Source organism: Caenorhabditis remanei, chromosome IV (assembly GCF_010183535.1).
Source record: "Caenorhabditis remanei strain PX506 chromosome IV, whole genome shotgun sequence".
Lineage (NCBI taxonomy): Eukaryota > Metazoa > Nematoda > Chromadorea > Rhabditida > Rhabditidae > Caenorhabditis > Caenorhabditis remanei.
The window spans coordinates 8,160,053-8,183,090 of record NC_071331.1 but is presented as its reverse complement, the minus strand read 5'-3'; the positions used below and the strand labels follow the sequence as shown (position 1 = coordinate 8,183,090).

At 41.8% G+C, this 23,038-nt stretch overlaps 11 protein-coding genes across 11 annotated transcripts; 5 read left to right on the top strand and 6 right to left on the bottom strand.

The window, feature by feature from the left end:
* Positions 1-90: 90 nt before the first annotated feature.
* GCK72_012880 (uncharacterized protein) lies at positions 91-1,091 on the bottom strand (the record flags this gene model as incomplete). The annotated part of the gene is made up of 4 exons (XM_003088672.2): positions 91-369; positions 609-788; positions 834-929; positions 978-1,091. The coding sequence occupies 4 exons, from the start codon at positions 1,089-1,091 to the stop codon at positions 91-93; spliced, it is 669 nt and encodes a 222-aa protein (XP_003088720.2).
* A 335-nt stretch (positions 1,092-1,426) lies between these two features.
* Positions 1,427-2,295, top strand: GCK72_012879 (uncharacterized protein; the record flags this gene model as incomplete). Its single annotated transcript, XM_003093983.2, has 2 exons — positions 1,427-1,468; positions 1,522-2,295. The coding sequence occupies 2 exons, from the start codon at positions 1,427-1,429 to the stop codon at positions 2,293-2,295; spliced, it is 816 nt and encodes a 271-aa protein (XP_003094031.2).
* A 352-nt stretch (positions 2,296-2,647) lies between these two features.
* Positions 2,648-3,663, top strand: GCK72_012878 (uncharacterized protein; the record flags this gene model as incomplete). The annotated part of the gene is made up of 3 exons (XM_003093952.2): positions 2,648-3,129; positions 3,191-3,296; positions 3,343-3,663. The coding sequence occupies 3 exons, from the start codon at positions 2,648-2,650 to the stop codon at positions 3,661-3,663; spliced, it is 909 nt and encodes a 302-aa protein (XP_003094000.2).
* Positions 3,664-3,745: 82 nt separating this feature from the next.
* GCK72_012877 (uncharacterized protein) lies at positions 3,746-4,360 on the bottom strand (the record flags this gene model as incomplete). The annotated part of the gene is made up of 4 exons (XM_053729463.1): positions 3,746-3,874; positions 3,925-4,041; positions 4,089-4,167; positions 4,215-4,360. 4 exons carry the CDS (start codon positions 4,358-4,360, stop codon positions 3,746-3,748), a joined length of 471 nt encoding a protein of 156 aa, XP_053584235.1.
* Positions 4,361-4,606: 246 nt separating this feature from the next.
* Positions 4,607-6,436, bottom strand: GCK72_012876 (uncharacterized protein; the record flags this gene model as incomplete). The annotated part of the gene is made up of 4 exons (XM_003093987.2): positions 4,607-4,832; positions 4,884-5,019; positions 5,204-5,342; positions 5,828-6,436. The coding sequence occupies 4 exons, from the start codon at positions 6,434-6,436 to the stop codon at positions 4,607-4,609; spliced, it is 1,110 nt and encodes a 369-aa protein (XP_003094035.2).
* Positions 6,437-7,113: 677 nt separating this feature from the next.
* GCK72_012875 (uncharacterized protein) lies at positions 7,114-7,886 on the top strand (the record flags this gene model as incomplete). Its single annotated transcript, XM_003087696.2, has 4 exons — positions 7,114-7,197; positions 7,250-7,447; positions 7,492-7,555; positions 7,603-7,886. 4 exons carry the CDS (start codon positions 7,114-7,116, stop codon positions 7,884-7,886), a joined length of 630 nt encoding a protein of 209 aa, XP_003087744.2.
* A 166-nt stretch (positions 7,887-8,052) lies between these two features.
* On the top strand, positions 8,053-8,583 carry GCK72_012874 (uncharacterized protein; the record flags this gene model as incomplete). The annotated part of the gene is made up of 3 exons (XM_003087695.2): positions 8,053-8,088; positions 8,135-8,355; positions 8,406-8,583. 3 exons carry the CDS (start codon positions 8,053-8,055, stop codon positions 8,581-8,583), a joined length of 435 nt encoding a protein of 144 aa, XP_003087743.2.
* Positions 8,584-8,774: 191 nt separating this feature from the next.
* On the bottom strand, positions 8,775-9,643 carry GCK72_012873 (uncharacterized protein; the record flags this gene model as incomplete). The annotated part of the gene is made up of 4 exons (XM_003093985.2): positions 8,775-8,818; positions 9,229-9,331; positions 9,375-9,455; positions 9,512-9,643. 4 exons carry the CDS (start codon positions 9,641-9,643, stop codon positions 8,775-8,777), a joined length of 360 nt encoding a protein of 119 aa, XP_003094033.1.
* Positions 9,644-16,968: 7,325 nt separating this feature from the next.
* On the bottom strand, positions 16,969-18,648 carry GCK72_012872 (uncharacterized protein; the record flags this gene model as incomplete). Its single annotated transcript, XM_003090018.2, has 3 exons — positions 16,969-17,055; positions 17,106-17,359; positions 17,655-18,648. The coding sequence occupies 3 exons, from the start codon at positions 18,646-18,648 to the stop codon at positions 16,969-16,971; spliced, it is 1,335 nt and encodes a 444-aa protein (XP_003090066.1).
* Positions 16,993-23,012, top strand: GCK72_012870 (uncharacterized protein; the record flags this gene model as incomplete). The annotated part of the gene is made up of 6 exons (XM_053729462.1): positions 16,993-17,026; positions 17,083-17,319; positions 17,660-18,508; positions 19,051-19,235; positions 19,597-19,818; positions 22,656-23,012. 6 exons carry the CDS (start codon positions 16,993-16,995, stop codon positions 23,010-23,012), a joined length of 1,884 nt encoding a protein of 627 aa, XP_053584234.1.
* On the bottom strand, positions 19,023-22,997 carry GCK72_012871 (uncharacterized protein; the record flags this gene model as incomplete). The annotated part of the gene is made up of 4 exons (XM_003093974.2): positions 19,023-19,220; positions 19,629-19,789; positions 21,943-22,063; positions 22,671-22,997. 4 exons carry the CDS (start codon positions 22,995-22,997, stop codon positions 19,023-19,025), a joined length of 807 nt encoding a protein of 268 aa, XP_003094022.2.
* Positions 23,013-23,038: the final 26 nt, after the last annotated feature.

The following is a 23,038-nucleotide window of genomic DNA, read 5'->3' as shown; positions in this document are numbered from 1 at the left end:
TAGAGAATTTTTTTCAAACAAAACAAAAATATAACAAAGTTAATCTAAGCTAATTAAGAAGTCTACACAAAAGAAGAAAAACGATTATAATTAGGCACGATAATGAGCGTAGGCACGATTCGCTTCACACGTCTTGTGCAACTCTTGTTTCGCTGAAATCGTTGATCCCTCATTCTGACTAGCAGCCAATAGTTCCGTCGCAAGAATATCTTTGAAATGAGTCTCTCCGTGCTTCGATCGAACGCGACAAATGTCTCGCATCATCTTCATCGCGCGGAACTCGGCTTCTGGCTCCTCGATTGGGAAGGGAACTTGATAGGTTGTACCTCCACGTGTCACTCCTTGAAGCTTCATTAGGGGATGGCAGTTCTGGAAATTCAACTTTAAATATAAATCTGAATTTCTGATTTCTATTAGCAGCCAACCACTCTTTAAACTGCGCCCCACCGCAAACTATCGGCGAGAGACGCAGAGTTTTTTATAGCGAAAATTGGTCAAAAATCTGGGTAGGCGCTAGAAAAAACTCTGCGTCTCTTGTCGATAATCTCTCGTTTGCGGTGGGGCGCAGTTGTGAAAAAAGTGGACTGTTAATACAAGTTTCTACTCACTTTAATACCCTTTTTCGCGACAACAAACGGATCCAATTCGATATTCTTCTTCTCTTCATCAGAAGCCTTCGCCCATGCTTTGTACTGCCGACGCTTGATAATCTCGAGTGCGCTGTGCACATTTCTGCGAGATGTTTCCTTTTCGCCATCTTTTGTACATACACGAATCAGTTTATCGATCTGAAAATGAAAAAATAATGAAATTTATTTCTAAAAATCTCTTACCACATGATCTCTATAGAAAACTGGCGTCGCATCGCTCTTCATGGCTTTCACAAACAAAAAGTTGCGCTCGTCGTCGACGTCGAGTGGTTTTCGGAGCTAAAATTCAATAATTCAATTTTTAATCCAAAAAATCTAGAATTTTACCTCCTGAATATCGGTAACAGGTTCGCGGAACACTCTTGGATCGTACATATTCGAGGTGGAAGTTGTGGAAGAAATCCATCGTTTTTGAGCGATTCTTGCAAGTTTTGTGGTCATTTTTACTGAAAAATTGTTCATTTTTAATTGAGGAAAAGCTGAAAACCCCGGAAATCAATGAAAAATCGTGGATTTCTGCGTATTTCGACACAAGCCTCCACAGAGCGCATTTTCATACGCTGCGTCTCTTCGTTTCCCATTATCTCTCACCTCGCTAAACAGCACGCGCCAGGAATTTCGGCGTGTCGTTGCAAATATTTTTTTGTTTTGTTTTCATGATTTTATGACAATTTCAGTCATCAATTTCACTTTATTTTTCCTCTTTTTTCAGTTTTTCGCTCAATCCTAACCACGGACACATCGACCGGAGATCCTCTCGTAAATTGTACTCAACGATGTGTCTATCTAACGGTTATGAAGGAGACGTTATTGACAATGTAATCTTATTTTTTAACTGTAAAATCAACATTCCAAAAATCGAAATTTTCAGATGAAAACAGAAGTCAAAGTGTCTGCAGATGAGGAAGAATTAGTCGCACAACTCCGCAACTATCTCACCGAAAAGCTCACTTATCTTCTCGAGCAGAATGGCACAATCAGTATCGGAGTGTCAGGCGGATCTATGCCGAAAGTGTTCAGCGAGGCACTTCTCTCAGTCGCACCAGAGCTCTTGAACTGGAAGAGGATTCGTATTTTCATGGTAGACGAGCGACACGTGCCGAGAGATCATGAAGACAGTAACCTTGGAGCATATCTTCAACTCTTCCCACAAGAACTTCATCATGTATTCATCCCGGTTCCAATTTCGAAACAAGTAGTGCACACAGCTCAAGCATACGAGATAAATCTCCGAAAGTACCTGCTTCCCGAACAACTCAACACTTATCCACGTTTCGATATTCTCTTCCTTGGCGCAGGGCCAGATGGCCACACAGCGAGTATCTTCCCGGGAAAAGAACAACTTGAGAAGATTACCGATTTGAATTGGGTCTCAGTAATCACAGATTCACCGAAACCACCGCCATCTCGTGTCACCATCACAATGCAATGCATCCAAAACGCGAAAAACGTGGCGTTCATTCTCACCGGCGCCAACAAAAGAGATGTCGTGCGCGCTATTCACGAGGGAGATAAGAGTATACCGGCGGCTCAAGCGAGACCAATGAACAACAAGATGATACTGTTTTTGGATGAGCACGCGGCAGCCGGGGTGCCGAACAGAGAGTCATCGGAAAGCGAGTCACCACCACCTTTTGACACTTGAATTGTGATAATTGTTGATTGGTTTCTGAAAAATCGTATTTATTCTCCACAATCTCTTTCATTCCCCCCGATTTGTTCTATTTTTCAGCCCCAAAGTCATCAAAGTTTTAATTTCCCCCGTTCCTTGTCGTCAAAGCCACGTGGCACCGAGAGCTGTTTTTTGTGTAGATTTACGAGGCTCTGAATGCTACCTGGCGCTGATGCCGTTGTCTATATTTCTCTCTTAATTTTCAACTTTTTTCCTTGATAAATTGCCAGAATTGTCTGTTATTATTTCATTGGATTGGTATACTTCCAACTTTTGTCTTCTTTCACTCATTTCTCATGGAAATCCGCGAAATTAAATTCTCCAGATGCCTCTTATCATCGTTACCGGTCATCCGTCATCCGGTAAATCCACGATTGTAGACCGTCTAGCGGAGAGATTCAAAGAGAAAGGAAAAGAATATCAAATTATTCGCGACGAGTCTTACGGCGGTTTCGACCGCAAAAATTATGAATTTGCGAATAAAGAGAAAGACCTCCGCTCGTGGATTCGATCGGAAGTTCAGCAGAGTTTGACGAAGAATAAAGTGATAATTTGTGACGGATTAAATTATATCAAAGGCTATCGATATGAGCTGTTTTTGGCAGCGAAAATGAGTAAAACGACGTATTGCGTCATCCAGTGCTCACCGTCGGCTGACACGTGTCACTGGTTGAATGAGCAGAAACCGGAGAGTTCGAGATATTCAAAAGAGTTGATTGATCAGTTATTGATGAGATATGAACGGCCTGACACGAAGTTTCGATGGGAAAAACCACTTTTTGAGGTGAAAATCGGAAAAGCTGAGAAGTAAGTGCAGCAAATAATAATAAAAATTTCGAGGAAAAAAGAAAATAAATGGAATTTTCAGAGCGCTTCCCAGTGAAATCGACGACGATATGACGGTAGATTTGGAGTATCCAGCGCCACGTTTCGCCAACATTTTTGACGAGGAAATTGTCGAGTGGATCTGCAATGTTAGCCTGAAATTCCGTTTATTTTCAGTACCATTTTTGATTCTAGGGCACAGAACTAACGGAGAATCAATCGACCCAGACTGTCCCGCTGGCACCAACCAACTTCCTTCACGAACTCGATCGATCTACTCAAGACGTCGTCACAGTGATTCTGAATGCACAACGAACCGCCGTCCGTGGACAGAATCTCACGATTCCTGGAGCGACAGACGGCGCAAATACGATAAAATTCATGAAATTGAGGACACTTCCCGAATTGAATCGATTGAGACATCAGTTTGTGAATATGTCGAAGAAGGATCCGACGACGGATAAAGAGAAGATTATCACCGGTTTTGTTGATTTTTTGAATTGTAATTTGAGGTGATGTTTGGCAATTCTTGTTGATTGTATAATTTGTTACTTTTTTTATTGGAAATTGTTGATAATTAAAAATTATTTTTAAAAATTTATTGTAAAGCTTGCGAGTAGACTGTTAGCAGTGCCTCCAACTCTGGAATCGCTTGAACCGCACTCAATTTGTAAGGGTTAGAATTGCAGAAAGTGATTGATGGGAAGCTGGATTCCTTCATTCCAATCTGAAAATAATGAGAAATTTGAATTCAGAAGCTTCCGTGACTCCGCCCACATTCAGATCGACCAACTTTTGAAACGAAAAGTATTGTTTAACGGTGATGGTGATAAGATAGACGAACAAAACGGCACTGATGACAAGTATTGTCGACCAGAGAAGGATGGTGGGCCACTGGAAATCGATGAATCAGAGAAGAGAGTACTGTAACTGATACTCACTGAAAGAGATTGAGCCATGTGAGGGATTCCATGCCACGAACAGGACAATCCCCATTCGTGTACAGCACTTTTTGTTTTCCTGGAATTCTGGATTAAAACGAAAAAGAAACATTCTCAGAAACTCACGCCCATCTCGTTTCATCGACCGGTCGATCTTTCCAGTGATCATTCTCGATGTCTTTAATGATTTCTTTGAATTCTCCATCATCTGAATCCGAAAGATCACTACTGTCGTTTTTCAGACTTGACTTTCGATTCCGCACTTCTGACATGAAAAGAAAAGAAGAAAGAATGAACTATCCTCGAGTTTTCTCGAGGACGCTCTTTTATTCAAACGTTGCTCGGTGCGGCTTGGAGCCTATAATGCATGAGATGAAGAAAACGGAGAAGTCGTCGGATTTCAGAAAGAAATTTGAACAAATAATGGGGGGACCGGAAGGATAAATAATTTAACAAGGGAAAACTAATTAGGGGTATAGATGTGGTGGAGGTACTTTAACTAGAGGGGAACGAAGAAATTAGTGTTGTGGGCGGGGTTTAGCATTAAAAAGACGACGAGTGGTTGGAGTTGAAGCAGGAGTGGCAGATGGTCGACGTGGGACTCCGATGGATGAGCACATACGATTTCCAATCTCTTGAGCCTTGCTCACTTCTTCCTGACGGCTGAGAAGAGAAGAGTTGGCGAGACGAATACGATTCATCAGCTCGTACATGTGGACGACGCTGAGAACGTCTTCGATTTTTCTGAAATTAACAAAAGAATCAGGACTATTCTCTGAGTGAAGTATGACTAACGGAATGGAAGTGTTGATGTTGTTCTGATCCATGAGACTTCTCAGAATCGCACACTTTGGATTGTAGCAATCGGATTTCGTCTCGCTATGTGGACTCTGACTCTTGCCTGGCAGACGGTAGCCGTATGGGAGCAGGTCTGGAAGAAAACAACAATCGGACCAGCTAGCTTTTGATGATTTTATTGATTTTTAGGGATTTTTCAAGGTATTTTAATTGTCATTTAACACGAAAAGGGGGGAGGGGGGAACGAGAGAGTGTGCACATGAGAAATGGATGGGGAGAATGGTGAATCAGATGAAAATGAAAAAGAAATCACTAACTCTGGAACTGGTTTCCATAGTCACCGGAGCCAGCGAACGGGTGAGAAGTGTTGGAAGAGGTGGTGCGGGGACGGTAGGTTCCGTTCATGTTGGCAAGCACCATCAGCTGTTGACGTTTCAGCTCGTCTTGACCATCCGCCTGGAAATTGAGTTTTTGAAAGGGAAACAATAGGAAATTTTGGATTTTTGGCTTGGGCTGATTTTGAGATTAAATGTCTGAATGTTCAAGTTTTTTTTTCAAAAAATTTGAAAAAATAGGCTGATTTTAAGTAAAAATAATTCAATTTTCAGGTTTTCTTTTCGAAAAATTAGAACATTTTGGATTTTCAGCTGAAGTTTCAAGCAAAATTGGCCGATTCTGAGTTAAAATGTCTCAATTTTCAGGTTTTTTTTCGGAAAATTGAAAATTGTGACTCTGAAAACTCGAAATTTTTAACAGAATTTTTAGGTTTTCATCAATATTCTCGATTTTGGACACTTTAAAACTGAGATTTTGGTTTCGAAATGTCTTTCCGTGTTTTCAGAAAAATTATTTTTTTGCAAAAATTTGAGTTTTGGCTTGAAATTCTTTGAAAAATTTCACATTTTCATAAAATTTTTGAATTTCCAGACTCCCGAACTCACTGGTGGAACAAGAAGAGCCTTGACAACATTCAACCCCATCTCCATCCGTTTCGCAGCGTCCGGAGCATCCGATGGCACCGAAATTTGGACACGAAGTGGTCCATTGTCGACAGGAGCAGCAGAATCCGCTGGCGAAGCTCCAGCGTCCTTCTTGTTTCTCCCAAGAATCGTCACACGGCAGCCTGTCGATGACTCCAATTGCTTCGCAGTGGTACCACGGGGACCCAGAATACGACCGACAAAGTTGTAGTTTGGATAGAGGTCAACTGGCACCACGACGATCTCGGAGAGCAGAGAGCCAGTGGCCGGAGCACCTACAGTAACCTCTTTCTCCTTTGGTTGCTCTCCTTCTCTGACACGATTGATTTCTTGTTCAATCAGTTTGAGAGCATGATTGAACTCATCAGAATACTGAACCAAGTGATCTCTTTCCTCCGTCAGTGACTCGATATAACCATTTTTTTCAGAATCCGAATGGTTGGAAGTCGATTTTTGGGACTTTGCAGAGTAGTCTGTTTGAGGCGGAGTCAGAAGTTGGTTGAGCTTCTCGGCAAGAAGAAGGTGTTGAACACCGTCGGCGAGAGAATCGGCAGTTGGTGTTGAAGACATGATTTCTAGAAGAAAAAATATGATTTTATTGAATTTTTAGCAGAAAACTCACCGATGGATCGATTGATTGATGGCAAATCGAGGCGTCACTATTGATATTGATACGTCTTTTTGTGATATTCTGGGGAGTGGGCCGGGCGGGTTGGATACGTGGAAGACACGTATCGATACGTCCCGACGGGGGGTTTCGCGTGAACTTTTCATTTATTGTTGTCATCATTTTCACGTTTTTATCTGTTTTTTCGAGAAGAAATTTGCTTTTTTTGTTGTTTTGGTGGTTCTTTTTCCTTTATATTTCTGGATTTTTCAGATATTCTTTCAGTGTTTTACGGAATTTTTGCGGTAAATTTTTGATTTTTACGATTTTTACGATTCTCTCGCCACTTACCTATTTTCCTGTGAATTTTTGTGATTTAAGGTTAACTTTTACCTGTTTTTCAATAATTTTTCACCTAGATTTATTGAAAACTCAAAACTTCCTCGAATTTCCAGAGAAAAACTGGAATTTCAGCATAGAATTAGACATAATTCAAACGCGCAAGTTTGCCGCCACTACAGTAACCCCTCAAGAGCCGTTTCTTGTGTGGATTTACGGAAATGTCAGCGACACGTGGCAATCGAGTTTTCAGCGTTTTCTCAGTCATTTTCACTATTTTACACTAAGTTTTTCACAAAAAATGCCGTTTCTATTCGCTTTAATTTCGATAATAAACATTCTGTCCGTTTCGCTGATTCTCGTGGTGTGTGGCAAGAAGGAAAATGTGAGTTTTCGTGTGGAGTCGGAAAATCAAATTTTTTTTGTGATTTTTCCAGGAAAATAATGGAAATACGACTGGAAAAACTGAAAATCAAGCCGCCGCGAATCGATCAAACTCGAAAGAAGTTCAAATCTCGTTCTCGATGGATCAGCCGGTGACGCCGCCTAAACGAACGGATATTTATCATCAAGTCGCTGAGAGTTTCGCGTTTCCAGCATCGTCGAAGTGCAAAAATCATGATGATGCGTGGCGGGTGGGTTTTCACAAAAAAAAAAAGAAAAAATCTTTAAATTTCAGATACTGGCGTTGTATTTGGACTATATTCGTGAAGTGAATCAAACGGAATTCGAGAGATTTAGAAGTATTTCTTATTTTCATTAATTTCCCGGTTTCATTTTCCGTTTTCAGTGCTCGACAGCGCTCTCGCCATCCTCCACGACTTCCGTTTCGTCGAGCAATCCGTTCAAGTGTCAAATGAGACTCTTGCTCTTGGTGTTCTATATTTTCTTATCAATTATCACAAGATTAAAGTCAATCTGGGCTCGCCGAGTCATCCGTGGTATAATATATTGTGTCGAAATGCGAAAATTGAAGAGTTGGAGGCGATTCGATTATTGATAAAGCAAGAAATGTTGGGGATAGATGGATCGGATAGTGGAGCGAGCGCATTGGAAGTTGTGCCGTGGAAGTGATCGAATTATTTGAATAAATGAGGATTTTATCGATTTTATCGCGTTAACCTTTGATTTTTCAAAGAAATTTCTGTTTTTTTACTATTCATTCCCAATTTCTCGACGTCGACGACGACTCGTGATTTGTCATTTTTATACAAGAACGCCGGTCCAATTTTAATGCAAAATGATCGCTTTTATTCTCTTTCAATTAAATATTCTGGTAAGTTTCCTTCATTCATTCCTTTCAAATTCTCACCCCCTTTCAGACCCTTTCACTGTTCTCCACTCTCATTTTGTGTGTCGGTCGAAAGAAGAATTTAGATGGCGACGGCGAGGTGTCACTAGTTCAACCGGGCGCTCAAAAAGTCAACACTGGCATTGTGACGGCGTCACGTTCGGCGTCGAAGCCGCAGAATGATGATTTCTCGGTCGGAGTGCCACCACCACACATTCCTTTGGCTGATAAATCGGATGAGAGAACTTTGGCGTAAGAAATAGAAAATGGGGAGGCAAATTTCTTAAATTTTTCTTTTTCAGAGACATTGAATCGATTCAAAGTGAGAAAGCAATGATCCGAGAGAAGAAAAAGAAAATGGCGGCCGGTGGTGTCGCGGCGAAATCCGCCAAGAAAAATGGCACATCTAGTTCGAAATCCCCTGCTGCAAATAGTGCAGAAGTGATGAAAGGAGTCAAATCGCCGGGGGCTCTTGCATGAAGAGAACTTTGAGGGATATCTAGAGAGTCCATAAACAAGTTGTGGATATTTATTATTTGGGCAAAAGAAAAAGAACGGAGAACGAACTGACATTATTTTGGGGGTAGAATAGAGAATAGACATGAGTATAAGAGGGGTGAAAACGCTGCAGAAACAAGTATTGAGTAGTTGAAAAGGGATCGTTGTCATCATCACGCGTCGTAGATCCTACAGAATTTGAAGCGGCAGGCGTATCCTGGAATAGAGTACGGTTAGGGAGAGATAAGGATGAGGTTGATAGGAAAAGGAGACTAGAAAGTTATCGATAGAGCGCACTTCGGGATTATGGGCTCAGAAATCTTGGGCTTTTTAGTCAGGTTATCTAGTTGAATGGTGTTGAATACTATTAAGATTTCGTATAGATTTTTCCAAGAAATCGAATTATTTCGCATGATTTTTTTGCACTTTTCCTAACCTTAGCTGTATAATTTCTAGAATTTCCTTCCCTAATGGTGAACATCAGATTCCGAAGACTTCTCACTAGACCTATTTTTATCCCAGTACGCTTTCCTGAATCCTACTATCCCTCCAGCCGTAATCCCCACACCAACCACACAACCAGCTACACACATTCACACACTACGAACCTTGCCCATAAAAACGAACCTCGCAAACCGTCACTCCTTCTTGGTCTCGTTGGATAAACCTCTTCACTGGCAGCGCCAACACTGCCAATGTCATTGTTCATCGAATCGATCAATGCGGCTACCTGAAAATGGAAACTATTGGGGTCTCTCTGTCGAATATGCTACCTCGTCATTGACACCGTAATACGGTCGGAGTTGACGATCGTGTCCAAGCATACGATAGAACGAGACCGAGTAGGGAAAGCTCTGAAAATGCTGAACTTGGATTAGTCCATGAGCAAACAAGTTCTAGCAGAAAGTACCCTCAATTGACGCTGCAAGTACTGTGGCGGTGCCGCTACGTCATCTGACAGGATGGTGGAGGCTCGAGAAGTAGTGGTCAGAACGGCACACACTATGAGCAGGGAGCCCAGTAGAGATGATGGTGATAGCATCTGGAATTTTAGAAAGAAGTAGAGATGGGAAGTGGGTCTACGTATTGGCTGAAACTCTCGCTCTTTAAAAGTGAGGGCCTCAACTCATAGAACAATGAAAATTCTTTCGGGTATTGTTTTCAGAATTGGTAAAAATAGAGGCTAGATGACGAATTCTTGAGAAAAACTTTTTTTGAGGAAAAACTTCTGCAAAAAAAACTTTCGAAAAAAACACCAATAATTGGCGATGACTGCTCTAAAATAACTTCCGTGTTTCTATTAATTATGTACTCATTCTCACGTAGGTATCACAAAGAAGGGGGTTAGATTAGGTCAATGTAAAATGTGGAAACTGGAAAGCTTACAAATTTCGTATCGAGACTGATCATCATCCTTCGTTGCTCTTCATATATCTTTAGGATGAGCCCCTTCTCCTCTTCTCTCCTCTCCTCCCCCTCCTTTTGTGGGGTCACGGTCCATCGGTCTATTCAGTACGTCGATGATGGATTGATGATATATAGAAATGTCAGCTTTTCTCCCTTCTCTGAACTTTTGTCGTCGTAGTTGGATAGAATCTATAATTGGGTGTAAAGCTCTCCTTGACCCGGAATTTCGTAAATGTTTGGGTTGCTTTGAGTTGAAAATGATATTCGGGTATAGAATGATGTCACGTGGAGATGCAGGATATAATTAGAATATGTGTATGCAGATTGGTGGGGATGGTGATGTCATGAGAAGTCGTCAACTTGATTACGGTACTTAACCAATGTGGAGAAACAACTCAGAATGTAATAAGCGGATACAGAGCATTCGGTAGTGAGAAACCAGAGTGTGGATCTATAGGGTGCAGTACTCCACATGATGGATATTGCCAATCGGGTGTACTGTATCCTACTATGAAAGCTATCAAAGGTATATGGCAGGCAGGTCGCCAAGTCTTGGGCCAACCATCCAACGACGATTGCAGCAGATCAGATAATCTGAATTCTGCTCGATCCTCATCACATTACGTTGCTTGATGCTTATCAGTGTGTGTTTTTCGACAACGTTCGAATAATTATTCGAAAATTTATTCGAATAATTATTCGAACATTTTTCGAATACTGTTCGAATATTTTGTTCGAATACTTATTCGAATATGTTCGAATAATTATTCGAATTATTCGAATAATTGTTCGAACAGTATTCGAAGGCAATTTTATTCGAACAATTTTCGAATATCGTTTCTAATAAAATGTGAAAATTTTTACTGTTTTTCAAAAAGTATTGTTTCCCGACGGAAAATATTCGCAAGAATTGCTAGTTTTGTGGATAAATTTCCATCTGAACTGTTCAAAACATTCGAAATAGTTCTGACACATATCTTCATTTTTTTAAATTGAGCAAAGTTTTAAATCAAAAATATAAGTATAAATTGAAAAAAATGGACAAAAATCATTTCAAATTTCATATTTATCTTTAAAGTTCTTCGGTTCCAAAATCTTGCAGCTCTTCAACGAAAGGAAATGTTCGAACGAATATTCGAACGAATATTCGAATAGTCATTCGAATATTCGTTCGAAAATTCGTTCGAATAATTGTTCGATTAAAATTTCGAACAACTGTTCGAACGAATATTCGAAAAATTATTCGAATATCATTCGAATTTTTTTCGAAAATAGATATTTTCGAATAAGAAATTTCGAAAAACACACACTGATGCTTATCATTCCAAAAAGTTCTAAATTTCGAAAGGACATCAGAATGTGAATCTACAGGGTACAGTACTCCACATTAGACGATAGAGATAGCCAATCGGGTATACTGTATCTTACTGTGAACGCCATCAGAGCTGTGTGACATCAACTTTTGGGGCTAACACTCCCACGACGATTGCAGCGGATCTGATATCCTGAATTCCGAAAGACACTTCGTTATTACAGTTTGATTTCAGATCTCACAGAATCCGCTTATCTTTCCAAAAAGTTCTGAATTTCGAAATGTCAATGACATTATGTCATCAGGTTCATCCAAATGGGGTTTTCTTCTCCTTCCGCTTTGCAACATTTTAACCGCTATTTTCCTTCTTATCAGTCACCCCTTTTGTTATCAGTTTCCTCGGTCAAAAGACTCATTTTTACCTCCACCACTGCTCCATCTCTTGACGAAATGATTCATCATTTATGCAGTCAACACGACACGACACGTATACCACATTTCCATTTCTCATTTGTATATATATATCTGATTGAATACAATACCTAATCAGTCAGTTGACTTGTTGTTCCCTCTTTTTTTGCTTTTCGTGGCGTTGTTTTCTGCTTTCTAGTTTTCGGTGTATATTAACGCCCGACTCTTTCATTTCCAGTTACCAGGGGAAACCGAAATACGTATATGCCAATAGAGCTCTCGAGCCAACCAACCAGCGACACAAGCAAAAATAATTAACGGTTGGCTTATTTTCCACCTGAGCTCCGTCTTGAGTTTCACGCCTTCTTCTTCTTCTTTTTTTGAAGACATGTGATTTTCAAAACTTGAAAATTCTGATATTATTCACTATACATCTAGAAAATAGTGATGTGAGTTGATTTCTTGAATTCTAGACAATGATAATTTATAACTGATGTCATCTAATCTGCTGTCTCCTTTCTCCCTTATGACTTCAGAATTCTCATATTCTGTTTCCTCTTCCGCCTACTTCAAAAGCTGAACACAGATCGTCCAGATGTAGGTCAAATGACTCTCTAGATTTTGGCGCGAGATATGCCAAAAGAACGCTGCATATTGTGGTTTTCGCTCCAATTTCTATTCGTATTCATGACAGAAATATGATAGCCTATTGAGTATTGTTGACCTATTATGTTTAACTCTACCAATTCTGAGAAGAATACTGTAGTTGTCAGTGTAATTACTATTTGCGTTAACTCGATCAATGCATTGCCGACAGGACCTGTCGGACAGATGTTCGGTGACGCGATCCAGTCGAGACCTTCAACGTTTTAGTAAATCTCATTGCAGAGTGGTTCATCTCTGGGTATTCCTATTTTACTTGCTCGAATTCTAGTTTCTTCTAGCATAGATCGCATTTTCCTTAATTTTAACGTTCTGAAGAAACCTCAAAAACCAATTTCAGAAATTTCATGATATCAACTGTTTTTCCTCTCGGTCCCATAAGTCATGAGATAGCTTGACATTTTGAAAAGGTCTCTGTAAAATCGAAGTTGTAGCTTTTGTAGTCTGACTAGGGTAGGCCTCCAGGTGACCGTGGATATATGGGACGTGACATATATCATTGGAAAACTGAAAAAAACGCTGATTCCTAATATATATTTAGTTTTTAAAAATATATTTGGAATCAGCATTTTCTCAGCTTCAAAATGATGTATGGCACGTTCCATAACTCCACGGAGGCCTTCCCTAGTGAGTAATACACGTATTGCTCAGCCTAGAAATGTGCGATCTTTCCCCCAACTCTTCACATTTTTTCCTTATTTTTCGCGCACTCCATAATCGATACAGTATTATTTATGAGTTATTCTTTTTTTTCAATCCACATCGGTTGCGCATCTCACTTTCCATCTGCTACAGGTCCTCCCTCACCATTATTTTATTGTTGTTGTGCATTGTATTTGTACGCGCGTCTGTCCTCCTCCTCGTTGCCACGTCATCTCGTCGTCCCCTATTCGTTCTCATTCTCGAGAAGAAGAAGACGAAGAACGACGTCTCTTCTCCCTCGGCTCACTCGCTGCTATTTCCACTTTGTTGTCTTCCGTACTCTGTCTGATTCTCCTCTTTTCGCGCACTGAATTTTTGGAGGCAGGCGAGAGGAGAGAAACTAGGAGAGGCGACTGGCGGTTTTCGGTATTATTATCGGTTAGGCGTGCATTCGCTCTCTCTACTCGATATTAGTATCATCAACTGCCCCCTCTCTCACCCTCTCCTCTCCCTAATTTCAGATTCTTATTCTTCTTATTATTCCCTATTGACTCTATCTATATATACATATATCTATTCCCTGCTCTCTTTCAGTATCTATGTCATATCATAACAACAATTATGGCAGCAGCGGCGGATATAACCGCGGTGGATTCCGTAGTAATAATGGGTACAATAATGGATACAACAATGGATACAATGGACACAACAACTACCATTTTCACAATGGACAACGTATAAACGAGACGCAAGTGCCACAATCGAAACATACGATTTTTATTAGAGGTCTTGGCGGAGAGATTTCCACGGATGAGATTCAGTGAGTCTTGATTTCCAGTAGATTTTAGAAGAATTTCAGAAAAATGGAAAAAGTAAAACCAAAATTTGATGTATTCAGGGTTCCTAAATAATTAATTAATAGAGGAAGGATAATCTTTTTTGCGTTTCGACTTGTGACTATAATGCTCTATCGGCTCTCATTTGCTGCATACTACAACTCGATTCTTAAAGTTTTACCAGCCGCCGCTCCCCCTCCAAATTCCCGCCTAACTTCTTACCGTTTTAGGGACTTCGTTGGTGAGAAAATCGGAAAAATCTCGTTCGATTTTGTGAAATTGACGCAGGATAAGTCGAAAATATTCGTGGCGATTCGATTCGAGAAGCGTGATGAGGCCAAAGAGTTTATGGAGACGTGAGTTTGGATTTTCAACACATGGATTTTCAGAATTCAACCCCTATAATTTCAGATATTGCGATCGTGAAATCATGGGATACCGATGTGAGCTCTCGTGGTTCCGTGACATACGTCGTTATTGTGCCTATCAGCGTTCGAAACAAGTCAGAAGCACGAAGGAACGTCGTCGTCGTCGTTCGGATTCTCCAGATTCACAGGATGAATCGTCGAAGAGATCAGAATCACCACCGGCTCGTCGTCGTCGCTCCAAGTCTCGATCGAGATCCCGATCGAACAGCAGATCTCAATCAAGAACCACAAGATCACAGACTCGTAGTCCGACGAGAAGCGCGTCTCGCTCTCCAGCCAAGAAAGACAGAGCGTCACGTGCTCGTACCAGAAGTAACTCGAAGAATTCTCGAGTTTCCAGAAGTCGTTCACAGTCGAGCCGTCGAAGTGAGAGCTCCGGTAGATCCAGAAGTGAGAGCTCTAGAAGATCAGAGAGTAGAAATTCATCTGGTAGAGAATCAGAAGCTGCGTCTCGGAAATCATCTCGTAATGTGTCTCGGGACATGTCTCGCAATGAATCTCGCGCGGAGTCACGCGCTGAATCCCACATCTCATCTCGCGACGTATCTCGCGACGTATCCCACGACGACAAAAAGCGTGGAAAGAATAGCCAAAAGAGACGCAGAGAATCGGTTGCTTCCATCACAGCCGATGAGGAAAAGCCAAAGAAGAAGGCCGTGGAGTCTCCTAAGCTCCCACAGATTCCATTGCCAACATCAACGCCGAAGTCTACAACAGAATCCTCGCCATCATCTACGACTAAAATCACACCTGCCAGACCATCTTCCTTCATTCCACCACCCATGGACATGGAAATTGAGAGTCCACCGACGAATCCATACGCAGACTATCAGCAACAAGAACAGTTCAAGAATTATCAGCAGCAGCAGGCGAACGTCTCGTATTCAGTGCCGATGGAAGAAGAGGCAACGCCGAGAATGATTCTCAAAAAACCGGATTATTCGCAGAATTCAGCGTAAGTTAAGAAGATCGGTCTTCTCCTCTACTTCTATTAATAATTATCTACTCGATTTTTTATTTTCTATTTGTCATTTTTGAATCTTGAATCCAAATTTTTAGTCCACAACCATTGCCTCCTCCTCCACCTCCTCTTCCTCTTCCATCTTTTGCTCCAAGCACTGGTTTGCCGGCTTTTGTGCCTCGTCAGGTTGGCAAAATTGAGATATTGATGCCGGCCTCGCTGCCGGCACCAGCAGTCGTCGAGGTGGTTGCCCCGGTTACGCCCGTCGCGGCTCCACAACCACCTCCTCCGCCTCCTTCTGTTGCTGCTGCTGCTGCTGCTCCGTCAGTCTCGACTGCTGCAGTCATTACGGCCAATGGGTCTACGTCTGGCATCAGTTGCTTCTCAGATATGATTGAAACAAACAGTTCTTCCTCTTCTGCTCAGTTTCCCGCTACAAATAAGTGAGATACATAGATATATAGTGTGGTGTCTTTAGTAGTTCTCCTTTCAATTCCAGCTAAAACCTCATCATCCCATTTCCAGAATGTTCGGACATCTCAAAGCCTTCCAATCGGCTCTTCTCTCAACTGTTCGCTTCGAGCCGCCTGTCAAGAAGGAGAGTGATGGAGGTAACATATACATATTAGCTCGCCCCTAGTTCATACAACTGCGCTCTACCGAAATGCTCTTGAAAGATGTCTCTTTTTCTCTGAGTCTCTCAATTTCGAACAAAAGATTTTCTTGTGTTTCGGTAGAGCGCAGTTGTAACAAGCGTCCCGTGCTTATAGAAGTAGAATATTAAAACTATAAGAAATTCCAGATGATCTTACAAGTCTCCGCCTCTCCACAATGATCAATGACGATGACTCCGAGGAGATCAAGGCGCTGGAAAGAGAGCAAAAACTGTCGAAATTGAATGATGAGCAGATGATGCGATTCCATATCAAAAAGAAGCAGTTCGAGACGGTAATTAACCAGAAGATATTTGTTTTTTCAGAATCTCTCAATTTGTCATTTTCAGGCGTTCCGCAACGACTGTGAGACGTATGCAGTTGTCACTCGTGCTCTTCTCTCCAAAGACGAGACTCTCCAATTCGGACTGAAAATGTCACTTCTCGAGAACATGGAGGATCTGTACAAGAAGATGATGAAGCGTGTCGATGACCAACTCGACGCTCTCCTTGCTGCTTAATTTATCCCATTTTAATTATTTCATGGTGATCCTGACCCCAATGTGATTTATTTTTTACTGTACATCCATCAAATGGCTATTTCATCTCTCCTTCGACCGTTTTGTGTTTTTATCAATCCCAATATTTTCCATCATCGAATCATTTAATTAATAATCTCTCCCAATATTTAATCTCGATGATCTCTCCCCTATCTGCAGTAATCAACCTTTTCTGTGATTTGGCCAAACCAAGAGAAAAAGGATAAAAGTAATTTATAGATACGAAGCGAATGTTTTGGGAAGACTTGAATTTCTTTTTTGGGGGTGGTGGGATTTAAATTACAAAGGAAACTGGAAATTTCAGTGTGTTGGGAAGAAAAGTTGGGGGGTGCAAAAAGTTCTCGGGTATCACATGAGGATAGAGACTGGAAAAGAGAGAGAGAGAGTGGAAGGAAGAACAAATGAATGAAAATACAATAAATTAGAATCAAAAGGAGAGAGAGAAAAGAGCGAAAAAAGCAGCATCAGAAGCATATCGAAGAGGAAGAATCCATCTATTCCTGATCGTTCAACGACAGATGGGTGATGTTGGTGAAGTCGAATTCCTTGGTGGTGCCTCGCTCGAAGAGGTTCAACACATCCTGCAAAATCCGAATTTAGAATTTCAGAGTCATTTCCAGACACTCCTTACCTTGCAAGTTGTCTCGAAGTGAGTGGTGGCATCGTAGGATTGAGAGATGAAGATTTGAGACTCGGATCCCAAGTCGCTTGGCTCGTAGACATCCGAAATTTGGATGAATTTCTCGGCGATTTGACCGAGAAGTTGGAGTCCTGGAAGGACCTCAGCCTCTGGGTTGGCCGTCTCGACGGTGGTCGACACCATTGCCAAGTACCATCCCTTCGGGGTGACCATGTTGGTGTTCGAGCAGCATGAGATGTAGATGTCTGCAAATTTGAAACAGTTAGTTGACGTTTTAGCCAAGTTTCAGCTATTTATACTTATTTTTCCTAGATTTCCTCACGAAAAATGCTCAAAATTAGGTTTTTCCCACTGAAAACTAGAATTTTAGCTCATTTTAACTGATTTTTGCATGACAATTCACTAAATTTGTTATAAAACTGAAATAAAATCGGTCTTAACAGCGGAAAAAACAGCAGAAACAGGAGCCGTTTGCATTGTCGATTTACGGAGGCAAGAGCCGTTTTTCGTGTAGATTTACAGACTCTGAATCCTTCTTACCGTAGTGACGTCCGACTTGCTTTTGTGGGATGATAATCTGACAAGACTGAGCATCGTTGGTGTTTGGAATCGGGTGATTCAACAAGCAGATGGCACGAACGACTTGTCCGGTCTTCTTGACACGATCCTTGGCGTACGATGGATCACAATAGATCTGCTTTCCACGAACAATCTCATCTCCACACTTCACTCCAATCGCCTTTCCATTCTCAATGACAATCTCGTCGACTGGCTTGTCAAGCATATAAGTTCCTCCGTAGATTGCGGAGAGACGAGCGAATCCTTGTGGAAGTTCTCCCAATCCGTAGAGTGGATACAAGTATGGCGACTTTCCGTAACGAGCCAACGAGTCCGAGTACAAACGAATCTTCTCGACAGCCGGTGCGAATGGCTGATTCTTGTGCTCATCGTCACGGTAGAGAGCAAGCGCGTGTCCGGTGAAGTCGGCGGTGTTCTCATCAAGTCCGAACTTCTCGTAGACTTGTTGCATCGTCTGGTTGTGTGGATCCAATCCTTGCCACGTCTCCGGCTTGTTCTCATCGAATTGTTGAACCCAGACGAGGAACTTCTTGAAGCGACGCTTCTCGAACATTCCCATGAGGGAAGTGGCAAGAGCCTCCATCTCATCGGCTGGCACCTTGTAGATCTTTCCGCCTTTCACGACGAACGACGCCTCGATCGACTTGAATTCCAAGTAACGAGTGACACCGGTATGGATGAGAAGCTTGACGAGCGGTCCGTTGGCCATCAAGAATTTTGGGATCAAGTCGACGTTCCAGTCACGTCCACGACCCATCTCCGGTTGTGGCTTCGCTTGAGCTCCGTGGAATTTCTCGTAGAGTTGCTCAAGTGGAGTGAGTGAAGCGGACTCTCCTCCGTAATAGTTGTTTCGGTCGATGTGGAGAACCTTCTTGCCGGAGACGGAAAGCATTCCGGAGATGATGCACTCCTTGAGCCCGGTTCCGAGAACGATGGCATCGTATTCCTCATCCATTTTCGACGACTTTTCGGGGGGGATTTCGGGGCTCACGACCTGAAAAATTGAAACTGAAAAGTGAGCGGAAAAGATTAGCGAAAAATTTGACGAAAAATGAGAAAAGAGTGACGAAAAAATCTGAAAAGAAATTCACAAAAAGAACAGAGGAAGACAAGAAAGTACTGAGGGGGTAGATCAAAACCCGATAGTTCACAAAACATATAGATCAAAATCAAAAATTGCGAGTAAAAATTATATTTTTTTGTCAAACCGGAACAAAGTACATAATAATATCACCAGTGAAATATCACATCTTATAGATGACCCCAATCGAATATATATCAAGTTATGCATGCAAATCTGTTTTACAGAATTAGAATCCGTGGCGTCTTTTACTTCTTCACGGCAAGAATTCCATAGTTGACTTGGGTCGATTCCATCCACGACCATTTGTTGACGATCGGGTTGAACTTCAAACCCTGAATCGATTGAACACGGCATCCCGCGTTTTCGAGATACGAGGTCATCTCCGCCGGGGTGATGAACTTCTCCCAGTCGTGGACTCCTGGTGGAACGATTCTGAGGATGTCCTGGAAATGATAGGAGTGAGAATAGTTTTGGCTTGCTTTCTGTATGATTTAGATGTTTCTTACAGTTGAAATCGCAATTTCTCGAGCACTACTAGCCTATACAACTTCTCGGAATTCACATGTCATTTTGAGGTAAAAATCAGAGAAAAAACAGGCAAAATTTTGTATTTTATGACTTGTGGATCTAAATATGAATAGAAAACTTTAACTTTTCAAAAAAACGAGTCAATTGCTGGCCTAACTATTTCCTCGGCCATCAGTTACAGTATTCCTATGTTAGCTAGAATCTCAATCTCAACCGAACACATACCATCTCAATTTCCACCGAAGTCATAGATTTCCCTAAAATTCGTCAAAAAAATGATTAAAATCTCAGTTTTTTTTTGCTGAAATTCTTTCAAAACCAACCTCAGCCAACCAAATCGCGGCGACTTTGCTCAAGAATGTGCGGTTCATCGTGGTGATGAAGACTGGTGCGCCGGGACGTGCCAACGCTCCGACAGAGTTGATGAAACTCGGCAAGTCGGCGACGTGTTCGACGATTTCCGATGCGATGACTCCATCGAATGCTGGAAGAACAAGAAGAAGTTGGAATATAGTGGGAGCTGCGAATTTTGAAATTTCGAAAACAGTTCAAGATCGAAACAAAACAAAAATCAATTCTAGACCTAAACTATCTATATTTAGAGGGTGTTAGAATGACGTGGAAAAATAAAGACAACGTTCTCGTGGTTGTGGTAAACAACCTCCTGACCAGTGGTGGCTGGTGGCCTAGCTTTCTCTCAAGGCATTTGGGGGAAAACTAGGCCTCCTCTACCATAGCCACGTAGATTCCCACCGACCATGACACGTGGCAAACACCGTCTCCTTTCCAACCATGGGGGCAGAGACATGGCGACGAGGATGGGAAGAGAGGGGACATGTTTGTCATCAGACAGCTAGATGCGGCCCCGTGTGAGTGTCAATGTGTGTGTGAGTGAGTGAATTTTGAGCGTCGGTTCTCTCTGTCTCTCTCCGCTTTCTCTCTTCTTTTGGGGCGAGAGAAAGCGAAAGAAAAGGGGACTGCGGTCTCCGAAATGAGCGCGTCCGAAATGGACTGAATGTTTACGAGAGAATATGGGGACATCCAGAGAGAGAGAGAGACGCAGTGGAGCGAACGGTTAGAGACGCATAGGGAGAGACGGAGAGGAATCGATATGGAAAAGGGGGAGAGGAGAAGCACCGAAAATGGGAAAGAGTGAATTCAAATTCAGAATCAGACTTGGAGCTAAAGAGTGACGTCATAGTGTTCAGAGCTCTCATCGGATATATAGAGAAGAAATCACAGTTTCAGAATTCTGAAAGTCTGAAAAGGGATTCAAGACAAGTGGAAAGAAAAGATTCGTTTTCAAAAGTTTCAGAATAAGAAGCTACAGCTCTCAGAATCCTGATAGCCAGTCATGCTTCAGACCGTTCCAAACGAAGTCTCATCTCCTTCTAATTCGGAAAATGAGAACATTGAAAAAGAGAAGTGTGTCGAAATGTATCGAACACGACGATAAAAAGAGAATGAGACGAGGAGGAGGGAAGTGAAAACGATGTGGTGAAAAACGAAGTGAGATGAAGATTAATTGAGATGTTGAACGAAAGGAAAAGGCGGAAGAGAAGAACTTTGTTCCTGAATTCTATGGATTCTGAGTTTGGAGGAATCTAGAATCATGGAATACATATTCTGAAACATTCTGAGATTCTGAAGCAGGTTTTTCAGATAAGCTTAAAAGTTCAGAAGCTTACAGTAAACCGTACTTCAGAGACTCGGAACTCTTTAGGCTTAACAATCATCTAGAGACTTTCAGGCTGAAAGTTTCAGCTGAAACTGAGGTTTCCAGAAGCCTTCCAACTTATCGTCCGAAAAAGTACAAAAGTCTCCACTTTTATGCATTCTCTTCCTACAATGAGGAGACCTTTTACTAGGTTTACACAACCCGACGAACAATACCCAATTCCATTACAAACAATTGTTCTCTTACTCCTCTTCAATGCAATGAGGTAGTAATCCTTCAAACCGATTACCACACAGACTATGGAAACCGGCTTGAAAACCAAGTGTTTGATGGGGTAAAGGAGGGATTCCAGATGACAGATTTCAGCTCTTCGAGACTCGTAAGTACAAAAAACCACAGCAAACGAAAAAAAAGTTTTGTGTCTCTTCTCCGAAAAAGGGCTGAGCACACACACACATAGACATTGTGTTGTTGTTGCCGCCGAGAGGGAGCCCAGTCCTAAATCGATAGTTTGGCGCTCACGGAGCTCTATGAGCCACTAGTCTCTCGTGGTAAGCTGGAGCAGGAGGCAGACGGAGCAGAAGACGTCAACAAGAAGACTGGAAAATAAAAGAATGGAGATCGGCACGACGAGTTGCAAAATTAAGCAGCTTTGCCAATGAGCAGAATTGGGGGGAGAAATTGGAAAAATGGAAAAACGACGAGGGCAGCTGTCAAAATACGAAGGGAAGAGAGGAGAGAAACAATGAACAAATATTGTGAAACATGGAGGTAGAATTAGATGATCGGTGAGCTGAAAGTTGGGATTGAAAGGCTGAAAAGGGCAATTTTCATTTGCTAATTCCCCAGATATCTTTCCGATTAATCACCGCGATGTCTCCTGTTCTTCCTTGACAAATCTATAGTGACAAGCGGATATCGATTCTATATTATCGAATCACTCGATGTGAATTCCTTACCAGCTTTATTTTCTGGCTTCTGACAGAACGCCTCGACACTTGTATGCTCGAAACGAAGACGATCAGCGATTCCGGCACGTTCGAGGGCCTTCACCTTGAGGGAGAGACGGGCGGCTTCGACCTGGAAATGCACAGGGTTACGGTAGTTACGGTAGTTTCGATTTTCTCTTTTTTCGAGAAATAGATTTATTTCCCGTAATTTGTTTCTGAAAATCCGATAATCTTCAGAATTTTCCATACTTGCAAACCTAGCGTAGAACTCGCTTCAAACTCGATATTATGAGCTGATAAATATACCAAAATGTAGATCTCGAAAAGTTCTATATTCTTGTTTAAAGTTCTATATTCTCGGCGGACCGGGATGAAATGTCAAAAAACGCAAAAATTGCCAAAAAAATCATTTTAGCTCGGCCCACGGCATATTAACGAATAGACATCCAATCCGTAGTATGTCACGAATATAAAACTCGTCGAGATCTACATTTTGGTATATTTATCAGTTCATGATATTTAGTTTGAAGCGAGTTTTACGCTCCGGCTCGGTTTGCAAGTTTGGATTTTACATGGATTTCTCATGAAGGTTCGATAAAGTTATCATTGTTTTTCAGTGAAACGTTCAATTTTTGGCAAGAATTTAGTATTGTTCAGCATTTTTCAATGAAAAGTTGCGATCTGAACATTTTTCCAATGTATTTTCCCTGAAATTCTTAAAGATTCCTCTTCCTTACCGCTTCCTTCGTCGCATCAATTCCAGTCACATCGAATCCACTTCTAGCCAACGGAACAGACAGAAGACCCCCGCCGCTTCCAACGTCGACTACGCGAGCTGGACCGGAGCCCTGTCCTTTTCCAACATTATCCACAATCCATGGTACACGAACTCTATTAAGAGAGTGAAGAGCACTGAAAGGCCCGGTCGGATCAGCCCATTCAGCGGACATCTTTCCGAATTTTTCGACTTCTTTCGCATCGATAGAAACCGAAGACGCGGTGGACGTCGAGTGGAATCGATAGAGATTCTGGACGAATCGGGAGGCACTTCTAGCTGGCAACATTTGGCAACAGTCTGAGAAATAGAGAAATTTAGAGTAAAATA